This window comes from Anticarsia gemmatalis, chromosome 20, assembly GCF_050436995.1.
Source record: "Anticarsia gemmatalis isolate Benzon Research Colony breed Stoneville strain chromosome 20, ilAntGemm2 primary, whole genome shotgun sequence".
NCBI lineage: Eukaryota > Metazoa > Arthropoda > Insecta > Lepidoptera > Erebidae > Anticarsia > Anticarsia gemmatalis.
In genome coordinates, this window is record NC_134764.1 from 5,101,705 (window position 1) to 5,117,593 (window position 15,889).

Below are 15,889 nucleotides of genomic sequence, written 5' to 3' on the forward strand. Positions count from 1 at the left end.
AACTGCAAGAAACTCACGATTTCCTCTTTTTAAATGTCAATATTTTTATGGTGTTTCAATGTATAGTATGTTAAGCGGACATTAACGATGATTGCAAATATTTTAGTATCATCAGCTTCCAAAAGCTCTCGAGGGATTTAAACTGTTTTGGCACTAGCTTGACCGAAATTACTTAATTACCCAACTGAAAATACCAAGAACTTACGTAGATCCTATTTTTATTGCATAACAGCTTAATACCACTGCCAGTCCCTTTCTAAAATATACACTTTTCTTTCAGAATATTCAAGACATGATACAGCAAGAGCGTCCAGATTGGCAGCAGGTGATGGCGTACGTGACCAGCATCTACAAACATTTCGAAACATGATGCGCGAATATCAACCTTAAACCCAGGTGATAGAACACTATTTAGACAAACACAAACCTCATGAATACGAATAAAAACTACTATTAATATTTCGTGCCAGTCTCAAAAGTGTAGCAACACTTGCCTTACTAGTATTAGCTGAGTAACATAGTTCTGTCTCTTTTACTCTCAGCAGTTTCGTATTAGTTTAGATAGAGACAGCAGTACATTGCGCTTTCGGCCTTTTATTAGTAAGGGAAAATAATTAAAAGACATGATAAACTTTCTTCGTCGTGAATAGAAATATAATAATGAAATCGCTTGAAAGCTATGGTTGTATTTTTATAAATATAGACTAGATACTATAATATCTACACGAATAGAACAATGCACTATACGTATGCAGGCTTAGATCTTATTATATTCCAAATTGTTATTGTTACCGCGTGGTGGCGCCACGGTACACTTTGAAATGTATTTCAAAATCAATATGCAGGAATCACGTAAGATCCCGCTAACTAACCTGCAAATATCTCTGGTCCACTTTTTGATCGAATAAAACGCCACTTAGTATAAAACACAAATAATTTTACATAATATTATAATGCAACGGGTCTTATACGCGATTGAAAATTTAAAGGTTTGGATAATATTATGTGTACTAGTCGCGAGAGTTTAAAAACAAATAATTTTGAAGTCGTGTTAAATAATACAAAAGTTTTTCTTCCAACTACAGTAACGCCATCTATAAAACTTTTCCCAATCATTCTAAATTAGCTTACATTATGGGAACAAAATTATTTAGGCCTTTTCAAACTATGTATACTAAAAAATAAAAAGTTCGTTAGCATCGCGTAGAAATATTGGCCTTTACGTATTATAATGAAAATGTGGGTGATAAGTAAATAATGCCTTGTGTCGGCCTTAGGTGGGATTGTGCCGTCTTTCCATGTACGAAGACTGATTGATACGGTAGTTTAGGTGAACTACATCGAGGATACTATGCGATCACATTATTGAACGAAACATGAAAAATGTTGTCTTATTATGAACTACCCAAAACGTTTTTGTGTAGCTACTGCAAATACCAGTGAGGCTTGCTATACACATAATTTTTCGCTTCTGCAATATTTATCGAACTACAAAATCGACTCGATTACTCGACTCACTTGTTCGTTCGGCTTGTGCCGATCGGGATCATCTTTACATATTGGGTTTTGCCGCTCGGCAAGGCCGATTAATGCCGAACCGAATATGTGTGTAATAAGCCTTATATTTAAACACTTGTTTATTCTGAGCCATCGGTAATAAAACACAATTGACGAAGACGAAAGTCATTGTAGTAAGATAAGTAATCTATTGATTTTTGGATGCTGTGTTTAGGCTATTAGAGTAAAACCGGCTCTTGCAGGTGAAGTTCGTAAATAAATAAACGACCGACACCAAGTTATTTGACTTGGACGGTTCATAATGTGATCGTATTTTAGGGCTTTATCTGTTTTAAATAGTTGAACGCAAATAAAAAGTATAATGTCAATTTAATACTTATTAATATCTTTATTCAATTAATCACTTATAAACGATATTTAAAACAGAAAGCTTTTAAAATTAAGATAGAAAAAGTAGTTTAGTTTTGAAAAACGTTACAGGCAAAAAGGGTCCTGAACTTTTAAAACATTCCATCTTAAAATATGGTTCCCTTTTCGTTTTTAAGGTATTTCTTAGCTAATAAAAATGACTTGTAATTTCTATAAGCGAGGATAGCTAGGCTTTGACCAATATATGAGTAAGGTCCGCAGTAACGCGTAGTAAAGGACGTATTTATGGAGATTTAGAGTACCGCGACTTGTCGAAAAAATTATTGTCATCAAACGCAATATTTTGGCAACATTATTGAAATAAAAGGAAAGAGTAATGCTGGATATTATTTTCCTAAAGAAAACGTATAAGGTTTATATAAAACTGCAGCAAAGTTTGTGAATCATATCAAAAATAAAACGAATTATATTGCCGTTTCACGATTCTCTGCGCGACTAAAGTTACCTACTTCTCTATAAATGCGTCCTGAAAGTGCATTTACGGAATTGAGACACGTTATAACTTAAAATATAAAAATAATGTATTTATTATATACTTATTCCAATTGTATTTAAATGTATAACGCCAAATAAATATTTCACGAATATTTCGGCTAAATAGCATCGCCTTAACCAATAGTATTTAAGTATTTTTTATATGGCAATAATGTATTATTCATTGTACATTTTGTTCGCTGTTTTACGTGTGATTTTTATTATTTTCTTGGTTTTTGTCTAGTCCAGATGAATATAGGCAGGGTTATCTGCTCTAGGACGAAATTCAGATTTTTTAAATGTATCTATTGGAACAATCGTGGATCTATTTTTGTATAGTTAAAGGACTATGGGCAAAAATGTATGGGCTCCGTCCCCACCTACCAACAAACATGGAACTGATACCAACGTGTTCATAAAGTGCCCCCTATTTAATTAAAATCCTTTGTTTTTGATAAATCAGTGGGAATATATATTTAAAAAAAAAAACAATTTGTAATTATTATTTAACGTATATTATTTTTATTTTACATTTGTAAGTTATTTTAACATTATTGTTATATTACAGTACTAACTCATATGTATAATAATGTCCTCCTAGCCGATATACGGCTACGGCGGTCAGTTTCATTGAAACTGGCCATCTGTGCCGGACTTTGTTTATATAGTGTCCAAGTGTGTGCACAATACACAGGTACACTCTCTATTCCATCACTCTCATAGTTTGGTGGGACGGATAACCGACACGACCAGTGAGAGGTCAGGCGCAGGACCGACGGCTTTACGTGCTCTCCGAGACACGGAGGTCTTCGACCTCAACTTCCTAACTCCGGGCAATCTCTAGGAAATTCTTAACAGAAAATCTCAGAAAAGACTGTTTGGCCCGACCCAGGATTAGAACCCGAGACCTCTCGCACCGCAGTCGCATATACTACCGACCGCGCCACAGAGGCACTCATATGTATATACTTATATCATTTCCATTATATGGTTAATACATGTTATTGATTTCATATTTCAATAATTATTTTTACTCGTCAATTATAATGCTGTCTAACAGATGCGCTGGCAGATTAAAATCTGATCAGATCTAAAATCGTGGGTTGGAGAGCGGGGGGAGGGGGTTATTTTGTACCCAGCTATCTTTATGTGCATGCGGCGTCCGCCGCTGTGCACTAATTAATAAATAAATGAGCATGTATTTTGGAATTAGTCGTCAATAATACGTTAACGAGATATTTGTTTAAACGTAAGATACTATGAGAACCCCATGCATTTGGGCAATGTCGCCATAGCATAAAAATATCGTCTTGCCAAGATATATCAATTGAGCTACATTTCATTTTTGTTGATGGGTGGGGACGATTCCGCCCATAGTCCTTTGTTATTCAATTATGCGAGCTGAATGTTTTGTGTCTTAAAATGTGATTTTGTGTAACATCGTATTACGTGATTATTCTTGTTGTTGAATTCACACAAACTGATTTTTGATATGTATTCCAAATATTGTATTTGTTTCGAGGCTGTATTTGATGTGTGGATTTGATACGGGATTTAATTATCGGTTGATATTAGATTTAACACTTGTGTAAACTCATCCCATATTGAGTGACTCAGAGATCAAGAGATTTTTTCTGGAAACTAGAAAAGATAGTGCTTACCAAAACCTAGATACTTTTAAAACTAGGTAGCTAAAACTACAAGCCAACTAGAACTACTAACAACTTAGAATATTATTCTGAAGGTGAACGAGATTGTGATATGATATATTTTTAAATGCGGCAATACCTTCGTTTATTGTTCTCTGTGTAACGTGATATGGGGTGTTGTACTTTAGATATAATTTGTGTAACACACGCCGTGTTACACCTCTGACTTGGTTGTTGAAGCTTAGTTGATTAATTATTACATATTTTGAGATAATTGTATTTTTGTAAATATAGCTTTTAAATAAAGTTCCTGATTTATTATAGTGAGGTCTTTTATTTATAGTCTAGCAACATTAGTCTACTTTTCAGTGTTACCTGTGTTTGTAATAAAACAAAACCATTAAATTAAAATTAGTATATTTGTACGTAGATACTTAAATAATTAAAATAAATTGGCCGATAAAAATAATAACCCATATCAACAAGCGATCTAGGTTATAGGCCAATTATATCACAAAATATTACTATTTTACAATATCACAATGTTAAAATCTAAAACAGATTCACAACACTTAAAATAATCACCGCTCAGTCCATTTATTCTTTGCACTTTAGTTTATAAGACTATTTGTTTCTACCACTCGAGTTCTCCGGGAATGTATTTTTCGATGAGCTTCTCATAGTATGGCCATAGAGCTTCGATGTCGGGAACACCGGCACTCTTTGTGTATAAGTCGTATTTGCTGAAAAAATAAGAGTGTTGTCATTAATATGATTTAGTTATAGGAACAAATGCATTTCGGTGCCAGTAAGTTTCAAATTATGAAAAAGAATTATTTCGTCTGGCAACTCGCTCCACTATCGCCTTTCACTGATGACGAATGTTTAAAATATATTGCCACTGATGGCATTTGATCCTGAGCGCTTGAGCTGAATGTTCTTATATTAGCCTGACGTGTAATGATTAAATTTTAAAACAATTAGTCATTTACGGCTCAACTTATGTATTCGTAAAGAGACTACATCATGCTCTAAATCTTTAAGAATTGCAGGATGTTCATAGTCACGTTACAAAGAAGATTAATCGCAAGGTTGATCTCGAAGATAATCGCTTATTTATTCTCACATTGATAAATGATTAGAAACTTACTTGAACTCAAGAACATTCTTGAGAATTTCTTCATCTCCCTCCTTAAGTAAATGTTTATAGTCGCCGCCTGCGTGCCACGGGTAGAACGAGTGGTATCTGTAAATATCATATTTTTTAGGAATACCGTCATAATAAAAAATAACAAGTGCGAAAGCAGTGCAGTGTAACAAGCGATTACGGCCAATGTAACGAGCGCTGAAACATCCAGCAATATAAGGTAAACTCTTTAATTGCATTTCTTTTTCGTTAATAAGGTGCAGCGCAGACGACAGACTAACGTATCGCACACAACGTGCAAAAAGTCCGGCGCGTTACTACATACATATAATTGCGTAAGTTCTATTTTCACAGACTAAAAAGTGCGTCAAGAATAGTCTGTCGTCTGCGTTGCAACTAATATTGAAATAACTAGCGCCTCAGCCGGACTTTTCCGGGTGCGTTTATCCTATTCCTATGGGAATGTGGATCCGTCAAACACTGTCCTGATAATTACTATCACGTTAAAAAAGGAATTATCCAATTTGGTGTAGTCGCTTTATAACATACCTACATTTTAATGTTTAGATAGATAATCATGCATAGCGAAAATTGTTAAAGACGAAAGAAGTTATTACTTACTTGATCATAAAGAGCCCTTTCTTGGGAAACTTGGACTTGTTGTGTACAAGCACCCGGTACAGATACTCATCATGACCCCAAGACATCAGCAAGTTCTCTAGCCCACAGTTAGGCTTGTACATGCCGTATTCAGTACTGAAACAAACAAGTTATCGCACAAATTAGCAAATTATTAAATAAACTGTTTATAAAATAAAGCCTGATAATATTATCTCAATGTTATGAACTTGAATCATAAACAATTTATTAAAGGAGAAAGGTCAAAAGTACGCAAAACTAATGAAAATAGACGGCATAATTATGTGACGCATTAGAAACATATGTTCTTAAGGAAAATATGATCTGAGGAAAAAATGACTAAATTTGTAGATACCTTCTGGATTTTAGAATTCTAGTCATACAAAGACTATTTTATCTTATAAAATCATAGCAGATAAGAAGAATTTATTATTCCATAAACACGTTACTTACTTGTACTTAGGGTTGTATGTGTCAGGATTGTCTTTGAAGCTGTCGTCTCCATAAACAATGGCCTGTCCCCACTTGCATCCCACTGGGAATGTGTCGCCGACCACGCACCACTGAGGCTCGCCGTAGAACGCCATCACCTAACCAGAATCATAGATTAGTTACCAATAGACTAATAATACTTGGAAGTTACTTTTCATTAAGTGGAACTATGGCGAAACATGCTTATCAAGAAATAGAGATTGCTGGTAGTCCTGAGAAGTCGCGTCCCGGGTATTCTGAATCGAATCGAATCGAAATCGAAGTGACAACTGGGAATTTTCTTCCTACTTTTATTCCCAGTTGTCACCCCGGGGACAGTGTCAGCGGGGACAACTGGGAATATACCTTTTAAACAAACTATAGACATGTATTTCGTGTGAGAATCGAACGCACGATACCCGATTGTATTATAATTGCGACGCGATCACTTTATTATTAGTTATGTATAGTATAAGTAATCAAAATAATATTTGTTTTTACAAACTGCCTCATTATTATGGTAAAATATCTTAATACACACGTTTTGCGCGCATTCCAACAATTCGTTACAATGCCTGCTATAGTAATCAGCACAGTTTATAAACGACTCGAATTTTACACTTCTCGTAATATTTTTTTGTAGTTAGGTATTGTTACTGATGGCTATTGGCTAGCTAGCGAATGACAAGGCCAGAATTTTGTGCATTAAAATACGAAATATCTATGCCCAGGTTATATAAATAACTTATGCATCATTAATATAGCACAGAGAAATAATGAAATAATAAATAACTTTTACGACCTAAGCACTAATTTATGAACAAAAACGATTAGAAGCGGAAGTGGAGGAGTAGGAGAAGGAAGGCTGACCCCACTACTATATGGGATTATATAGCATGAAAAAGATAGAGAAAGCGAAAACTACTTAAAATTACAAAATACAATAAAAAAATTAAGATATTGCAAAAGTCTTACCTTTCCAAGATCGTGAATTAATCCTATCAAATGGAACCAGTCATCATCAGGATGGTCTTCCCGGATCCTCTCAGCAGTCTGGAAGGCGTGCACGATGTTGGGCAGGTCCGTGTCAGGATCAGACTCGTCCACCAGCTCGTTCAGTTTGATCAGAGCGTCCTTGATCGACATCTTGAAGTGGTTGAATTTTAACCAATCCGCCATACGACCTGAGTGAGGGTCACGGGAAAAGATTAGCTTGATTAAGAATTCTTCTGTTACGTTGGTCAGTTTTATTTGCAAAATATTTTCAAGTTCGTGGGTAAATTCTCACTGTTTACGCAAATAATTGCAAAATAATCTCTCTATAAGTAAATATTAAATCGAAGAATTTTTTTGCACGTGGTAAATAGAACAGATGAGTATTGTCGTGAATTATTAATTAGCATAATCATATGTTTAATAGAACTACACCTTAAAAAAAATGAAAAAACCTAATTAAAATTGATCAACTCTTACCTCTAACAAAATCCACGTTCATTTTAGTGTGCATCTCATAATAAGTCCTGCGCACCCTCTCCTTGATGGGGTCGCTCTCATCCACGGAGTAATCGCGGAACGCGTCCACCGGCTTGCCATCGTACACCTTCTCCGGCCGCAGCAGGAGGGAGGGGTCCACCATCGACACGGGAGAATCCTGGATCACAAACTTCATGATGTAAACACGCCAAGACTTGCAGCACACTCGAAGGACAATTTTCTTCTGAGCACGTGTGGTTTATTCTCAGAGATCTAAGTAGTGTCTCGTTTGAACACCCATCAACTCTGTAATGACTGATTTCCCGCACGCTTCAAACGTATTTGTAAGCAGTCTGCACACTGTTGTTTTGTAGTCTTATCTTAATAAGTGATTGTAATTTTTGCCAGTTTGCAAAAGATACGTTTTAATACATTATTATTTTTATTGTAGACGTGAAAATGCAATTTCGCGCGGTTTATATTTCACGACTTTGCGGCTTTAACAATACTGTGCGACTGTTTGTTGTGTGTTTGCATTTATTTGTGCTGAGAGTTGTATGTGTGTGCGAGTGAATAGATTTTTTAATTACCTTAAGGAAACTACAGCATTATCGACATTGAAACTATATTTTTTCCGCAATTTATCGCAATATCAGGATAAAGATGAAGCGAGGTTACTAACAGGCCTAGCAGCAAATAGATGACAAAATAGAAGATGTTTGTTTGAGCTTGCATGTCAAGTTTACAAGTAGTAGTTTAAGTTCATATTAGAAATCAATATTTAGCTACCTTTTCTTTAAAGGATGGAAAGATCCACCTGCATGAACACTGTACATAATGTAACGTAAGATGATAAAATCAAGGTCTCTATAACTCTAAATTATTTTGACTGTCTTACTGCCTTTACAAATTGTCAGTGCTATTATTCGGACGGCTTGCGAATAAGTAGCCGTGACACAGTTCTTTGTATATCATAACAATAGTCTGTTATTGTTAAAACTATATTGCGTCATTGCGTTCATGAAAAATAAGACGTGAAATAAAATTAATAAGTTGAATGATCGGCGACGATCCAAGAAGACTTTAAAGATTTTTCTTGTATTACATAAGTATTACATAATCTTATACTAAATTAGCTTTAAAAAATTAACTGGAAAATCATATTTCATGCAATGGTTAAATCGTCATTCATAAAACCTGAATATGTAAAGTTTAAGAAGTATCAATCGATAAACGAAGAGTTCTATTGGCTGAGTTAAACTTAATCCTAAAATTCTATACATAGATGGTTGAATAATAAATGAAAAGAATATCTGTTGTACACAATGTATTAGTAAAACACTTTGTAAACAAACACATCAATGACAAACGTGACGATGGTCATCGGTCGACTGGGCAGGTGCACGAGCCCAGAGTCCACCTTCGTATCAAACAATTCACCTTTTCTAAAACAATATTTCTTGAAACGCAATCTACTTCTTGTATAATTATACGGTAAACTTTCTACGTCTATGAATGCCTCGTAGAACGCAACGAAGTAAGGAATTATTACTGTCTGGCCGACCCATTTCCAAACTAGAATGAAGAAGCCTGTGAGAAGAATGACTTGACAGAACATGTAGAAATAATAAGGAAACAGAATGGGGTCTGGTGTGGTTATACGTGTGATCTTGCATACGAGCCACTGTATCATCATCCAGTAGACTAGGCACTGGTTTGTTCCAGCACATAGAGACACACAGCATTCCCAAAATCTGGCACAAAGTATGTATGGGAAGCAACACACTTCCCACCAGTTGTATCTGAACACGTCGTCGTTTCCCGCGTGAAATTTTTCCGTCTCCATCTTATCACAGCGGTACCGCTCCGAAACCGGCTTGATTCTTGGTGGTCTTGGCGGCATTTTGACTTTTTATTTGTTACTTTGGATATCAAAAATATTCTCCCCTTTGTCCCAATAGCGCAATGCTCATGATTTCGTTAAATTTGCTCAGTATCACATGTAGCTAGCACATTACAAATAATAATGTTGATGTGAATGTCAGGGACTGTCACTATTTTTGCTTGCAATTTATGGGCTGTAGAAGAATAAGTTCGGAACCTAGCTAAGTAATAAGGTTTAGTAAATTTATGTGTAATCTACGATCTGTTCAGAATTTCAAGCGTAAGACAAAATATACAAACAAAATAAAATTGCGCGTCTAATTTTAAAGCCGTAGCTGTCCATGAAGGGGCGATTTTCAGGAAGGTGAAGTAGTATTATTACCAAGATATTTCGACAGATTCAAAAAATTCGCAACCAGAAAAACCGTAGAAAGAAAATTTAGGGGAAAGTCAGTAACTTTTCTTTAAACTTAAAATATAGTTGCAAACAAACTGTACTCACTGGTTTCGGCTTCATGTTGGTGCTTCTATGAACTGACGGCTAAACAATAATGTGTCCTACTGACTTGGTGCAGATCTTAAATGCTATTGATAACGATACGGTCACCAGTTAGGGGTCAGCCTATCAATGACTACGTAATTACGATAAAAATACTATAAAATATCAATCGTGACGTTAAAGTAATTGTTTTTATTTCATTTCTGTATTTTTTCCGCTAATTATGTATGCATAATATGTTATCTAATGTTACAGAAATGTTATATTGATCTCGTTTCGTGAACTTAGAATAATTTTGAGCTGAAGAAATTCGGTGTTAGCAATTATTCATGTACCTAAGAAACAATATTTTTTTTTACACCTCCACGATCTAGACTACTTGAAATAAAAAAGCAATAGGGTTTAAAATGATAATAAAAAAATCTATACCAATCAATTATAACTAAGTCTCTCGTAGATGACTTTTACATTTTAGATACATAATTAAAATTTATCACTTTTCTCGTGATCGCGATGCACCCGCGCACGTTACGTCGCACGTGTTCATAGATCACAACATGTTATTAAAACAAATTGTTGTCTACTATCAGCTAGACATCTTTAGGTACTACTAGCCATTAGTACATATGTATCTACCTACAAAATAGGTACTAAGTATCTTAAAGACGAATCCTGCAATAACGACATAAAGTTGAGCTCAAAAATACAGTCAGCGTGTGATGTAGATAGGCACATTCTTCCAGTTAAATATTCTTAGGTACACTTTTATTCATTGTCTTTAAAGAAGGTATGGGACAAGATAGCTCCTGTAGTCTTACTTGAAAGTCATTAAAAATAGTATGTCCCGTTTGAAATACACATTTCAGCCAGTGTCTACTCCATGTATTTAATACTCACTTACTATCATTTGATAGCGAATATAATCCGCATCTTATTGCAAAATTCTAAGCTTCTATTGTAAATTCTCTAACACGCATGATTCTTGACCTTTATAAGTAACTGGACTATTGTGACGTGACAAGGGACCTCTATTGCAATGGATCCAGTTTTAACTGGACTTAATCTTAAAATAACTGCGTAGTACTACTGGGTTTACAATAGGGGCTTGTCTTATTGGCAAATGAGAGATCTCCGTGTCTTAACTGCGAGTTACGAGTTCAGTAAGCTGTTTCGTATTTCTGTTCTCAGTCTTTTAGGGATCACGCACGGTCAAGGATAAAAGGTTCTTGGGTTAGTTCCATGTATTAAAAGAAAACTCATAAGTTCTTATTAAAATAATTTAATGATTCATATAGGTTACATATAAGTTATTTTATGTACATTGTTCAGGTCCAAAACTTTTGATGAAAGTATTAAGCAATCTATAAATATGTGGCTATATACAAAGTCATTTCTTGATTGCCGGGAAAATATATGTAGTTAGGTGGTTGGTTATGTTTAAAACTCGCACACGCCAGGAATGTATTTCTCAATGAGCTTCTCGTAGTAGGGCCACAGCGCCTCGATGTCGGGGACCTTTGTGCTTTTCGTGTACAAGTCGTATTTGCTGAATAAAAGACATTAGGTAAATATCGAGAAAATGCAAACCAAAAATCGAAACTAAATTTATGGGTCGTTTGGTTTACCACTAATATAAAACACAACTTTTCTCAGGTTCGTGAAAGCCTTCTAAATCGTCATCGTCACCACATCAGTATTTGATGTAAGAACATAAACAGTTAAGTGAGATTACGAGTTAAGACTCCTACAAGCTAAGTATCGCCAATTAAAACAGTTGCACTTATTATTGTTGTAACTACTCACTTGAATTCAAGGACCCACTGCAGGATCTGCTCATCCTTCTCATTGGTGAGGTGTCGGTAGTCGCCACCAGCGTGCCACGGGTACAGAGAGTGGTATCTGGAAAACACAAACAATTAAAATGTTTTCCGTTCCCCTACTACAATCAGTTCTCTACCTATGGTCACTGAAAAATATGGATAAATCTTGCGACTTTTAAGAAGATTATCTAAATTATTTTCGAACAAATTTGCCTGATGTGTACAGCGTTATAGAACAGTTGACTGGGTCAACAGAAAAATATTGAAAATCCAAAATGCTCATGCTATGTTAATGTTTTCGTTAATAATGTTAAAATTCAATTTATTAAAGACAGGAAGACATAGGCACGTCACTTAATCGTATTTTTGACATTTCATAAAGAGTAGCTAATTTGACTAGTTACTTACTGCAACTACCCTGTTCTAAACAATTATTATAAAAATACTTCGTACCTGATCATGTAAAGGCCTTTCTCTGGGATGGTACTCTTATTGTGCTTGAGGAATTGGTACATGTATTCGTCGTGACTCCAGGATATCAGCAAGTTGTCCAGACCGCAGTGAGGCTCGTACATGCCGTACTTTGTGCTATAGTGGAAAACAAAACATTATATGAAGGTATTGTTATAAGATTGGCTATCAACAATTTTAAGGCTTTTCCCAATATGTAAGAGAACTTTTTTGCGTTTCCATTTATATGACAGAGAAATGTAATGTTTTTGCGACGCAAAAAGAAGTTACTCCAAGCAAAGAGATTTTACAGGTAGGTACAAAAGTCGCTGAACATATTGAACCTTAGTTCAAATTCAGCGATTCTCGTGGTTAACGCCATTGTTTATCCCGCCATTAAGTTTCATTTTTTGTTTTAATTACAAAGGTATATTGTAAAATGTATTTTGCTTACTTGTATTTCGGGTTGTAGGTGTCAGGGTTATCCTTGAAGCTCTCAGGACCGTACACGATGGAGTCGGCCCACTTGCAGCCCACCGGGAACGTGTCTCCTACGACACACCATTGAGGCTCGTCGTAGAACGCCATGATCTGAACAGGTACGAAAATACAATATTTTTCGGCTATCTACATAAGATTTATGTAAGAAAACACTTTATGAAATATCCCCTTGAATGTGTTGATAGACTGTTCTGTACTGTACTGTACTTCTGTTTAGTAAGCATGGATTTTGCAACGGCAAAATTGAACAAATCCTGAAAAACATCGTCAGCCTACGGTTTATTTTGTCCACAAAGATAATTATTTAGCTTCCGCAAATTTACTTTTTGGAGTGGCATAAAGCTACTAAACTGTTAGTAGACAAGCTTTTGTAGGGCCGAACCTAGAAAAGCATACATTCCTTCCATAATAAGTACGTATCTGTATGTACTAAACCATGAATAACACAAGCTGAAACACGCGGCTGACCTCACAGATAGCCTGCTGTACAACTGCGACCTCTTAATTGTTGATCCGCGTTATCACTGGCCCCTACTGGAATTTTTATCCCGACATATCACAACAGATAGTGTTTTGCTCACTTTATCAGTAGCGTCGTCACAGATTGTTTTTATTATTATTAAGTAACAATACATTCTGCACCAGTAATTTTTCGTCCTACTGGTCAGTCTGTAAGGCAAAGACTGGTGTTCGGTCAGCCAAAATGATTAAGAAATTATGTAGATATAAAGTAGGTACTAGTTTTTCACACAAAATCGTCGGATTTGCATATTTTTTAATCAATATGAAACCCGACAAACCAAGTGTCTTACATCTTTGCACTTGCGTCTTTCTATAAAATTAGGTGAAATCATAGTCGCTAACATCTTTCGAAGAAACGTATAGGTACAAAACATGTTAAGTTGTATGCACCTTGCCAAGATCATGAATCAATCCAGTAAGTTGGAACCAGTCATCATCAGGATGGTCTTCACGAATCCTCTCGGCAGTCTGGAAGGCGTGCACGATGTTGGGCAGGTCCGTGTCAGGGTCAGACTCGTCCACCAGCTCGTTCAGTTTGATCAGAGCGTCCTTGATCGACATCTTGAATGTGTTGAACTTCAGCCATCTTTCACGCTTCTCTGTAAAAAAACAAATTATTGACGTTTTGATAAAAGCAGTAGAGTATTAAGCTTGCAAAACGTAAGATCTAGTTTATTTATGACTAAAAATAAATATCTCCATTAATTTCTGAAACAGCTGTAATATTATGCCTGTAAAATTTCTTCTGCAAATTATAGGTATTATTCATCGAATAAGATCAATAATAATTGGCTTCATACAAAAATTAGTTAATATACGGCATATGTAATTAGTTCCTAATTAATCACGGTAAATATGAAGAATTTGAAGAAAAACATTCAGTAGCTAAAGGCTATCTAGGTTTTTAATAAAATAGATTTATTGTTAGTTATAGTATAGTTACTTAGTTAAGATAAGTTCAGTAAACAACATTATCCAGGGATTACAAGCAGATGCACTATCGGCATGAGTCGATAATATCAATGAAACCATTATAGTTGAAGAGCAAAATGTCACGATTATCTCTGTTCTACGATATAAACTTTAGTCGTCACTTTATGTGCTGTTATTCTACCTATGTACGTAACCACGTGTTAAAACTTATAACTATCTATCTATTATAACATACCCACAGGCTAACAGTAACTTAAGAAGTTAATTTAGCTGTGTTTAGACAATTTTCAATATTATTCTTTTGGGCTAAATTAAACCCTTCCCACGCTAGAATATCTTTAACATTACGCCTAAACACCTTAACATGCATATTTTGCATGCACGTTTCGTATCTATGGGTTCCTTTTGAGAAAACTCGAACAGAAATAAAAAAGGTACACTTTGCGCGATCCATCATCAAACCTAGGAGCTCATGATCACTATGATCCGTAAATATTTGTAGATAGTGTAGGCTACGCATGAAATAGGTACCTACCTACCTAAACCACATACAGTCACATAGAAACATACCACAGAAATCGCGTAATTACTTACGTTTAACCAGATCGACGGTGACATTAGTGTGCATGTCATAGTAAGTCCTGCGCACTCGCTCCCTGATGGGGTCGGAGTCATCCACGGTGTAGTCTCTGAACGCGTCGATGGGCTTGTCGTTGAACGTCGGCTCCGGACGCAGCAGCTGCGACGGATCGATCATCGATATTTCACCTTTTGTCTAGAAACAAGATTGGCCGGTGAACAAATTATTAAGAAAAATGTACCTACTCTCTTAAGACATTTTTAAGTTTACAACCCCAGCCGCTTCCAATTTTGGTTTAATCCTGAAGAATCCTCGAGATACGAAAGTTTAGCTTCTTCATACATTTCCAGAAAAAAAAATAGTTGCTATTAAGTTGTTCCTGGATTATGAACTCTCGATTTTATCGTATAGCCTTCTAATCAATTGTTTGACTTATTATACCACTTGAAGAATAATCTCCTTGTGAAATACGCTGATCAATTATTATTTTCACTCTTATAAACGTAGAACCCGATTAATGCTCTATATTTTTCTCATACACAATCATCGCTCTTTGCGATAAATTTATGTAAATGGTATATCTATAGGTAGGTACCTACTGTTGGTTGATTTCATTAAGATAATTGACTTGTAAAATATGCGTTAATACATTGAATTCAAACTAACTGAAGGTCCTTTTCAATTTTTTTGTTATTTCCCGTATTGATCTAAAAGTAGGTACGCCATCTTACAATTTTTAGAAATTATGTGTTTAAACTTACCTGTGCCATTTTCGCGGTGGTTCCTTGTCACACCTAAACTCTTGCTTGAGGTGTGAGAGATCAACACGTCGATTAAGCATTTTATAGTAATTCAGCGCATCTCGAGTAGTCGCTATCTGATAAACAGGGCTTAGCTCCC

General features: G+C 35.5%; 3 protein-coding genes across 14 annotated transcripts in view; 1 reads left to right on the plus strand and 2 right to left on the minus strand.

The window, feature by feature from the left end:
- LOC142981622 (uncharacterized) overlaps nt 1-3,096 on the plus strand; it is a 54,058-nt gene extending 50,962 nt beyond the window's left edge. For all 11 annotated transcript variants that reach the window (XM_076127648.1, XM_076127643.1, XM_076127642.1 and 8 more), the window contains one exon: nt 281-3,096. In XM_076127648.1, the coding sequence (XP_075983763.1) occupies nt 281-370 (90 nt within the window). In that variant the 3' untranslated portion in view covers nt 371-3,096. The remainder of the gene's footprint in view (nt 1-280) is intronic.
- Nucleotides 3,097-4,470: 1,374 nt separating this feature from the next.
- On the minus strand, nt 4,471-10,330 carry LOC142981623 (inositol oxygenase-like). 2 transcript variants are annotated; one of them, XM_076127657.1, is made up of 7 exons: nt 10,187-10,330; nt 7,801-7,978; nt 7,303-7,511; nt 6,310-6,446; nt 5,839-5,973; nt 5,221-5,316; nt 4,471-4,813 (listed from the first exon to the last, which is right to left on the minus strand). In XM_076127657.1, the coding sequence occupies exons 1-7, from the start codon at nt 10,199-10,201 to the stop codon at nt 4,705-4,707; spliced, it is 879 nt and encodes a 292-aa protein (XP_075983772.1). In that variant the 5' UTR covers nt 10,202-10,330; the 3' UTR covers nt 4,471-4,704. The 2 variants fall into 2 exon arrangements, with proteins under 2 accessions (XP_075983772.1, XP_075983770.1); XM_076127655.1 differs by lacking the exon at nt 10,187-10,330 and having other exon boundaries at nt 7,801-8,316.
- Nucleotides 10,331-11,446: 1,116 nt separating this feature from the next.
- LOC142981767 (inositol oxygenase-like) lies at nt 11,447-15,858 on the minus strand. Its single transcript, XM_076127871.1, has 7 exons — nt 15,751-15,858; nt 15,004-15,184; nt 13,867-14,075; nt 12,908-13,044; nt 12,457-12,591; nt 11,987-12,082; nt 11,447-11,729 (listed from the first exon to the last, which is right to left on the minus strand). The coding sequence occupies exons 1-7, from the start codon at nt 15,757-15,759 to the stop codon at nt 11,621-11,623; spliced, it is 876 nt and encodes a 291-aa protein (XP_075983986.1). The 5' UTR covers nt 15,760-15,858; the 3' UTR covers nt 11,447-11,620.
- Between the last annotated feature and the right edge of the window lie 31 nt (nt 15,859-15,889).

Bases quoted from the DNA above. Each gene is read 5' to 3' on its own strand.
- LOC142981623 (XM_076127655.1), bottom strand. From the start codon at position 7,996: ATGAAGTTTGTGATCCAGGATTCTCCCGTGTCGATGGTGGACCCCTCC. The intron at 5,974-6,309 runs GTAAGTAACGTG...TGTTTGTTTCAG, and splicing joins ACATACAACCCTAAGTACAA to TACTGAATACGGCATGTACA. The intron at 4,814-5,220 runs GTAAGTTTCTAA...TTATTTTTTCAG, and splicing joins AAGAATGTTCTTGAGTTCAA to CAAATACGACTTATACACAA.
- LOC142981767 (XM_076127871.1), bottom strand. The intron at 14,076-15,003 runs GTAAGTAATTAC...GTTTTTTTACAG, and splicing joins CACCGTCGATCTGGTTAAAC to AGAAGCGTGAAAGATGGCTG. The intron at 11,730-11,986 runs GTGAGTAGTTAC...TCTTTTATTCAG, and splicing joins CAGTGGGTCCTTGAATTCAA to CAAATACGACTTGTACACGA.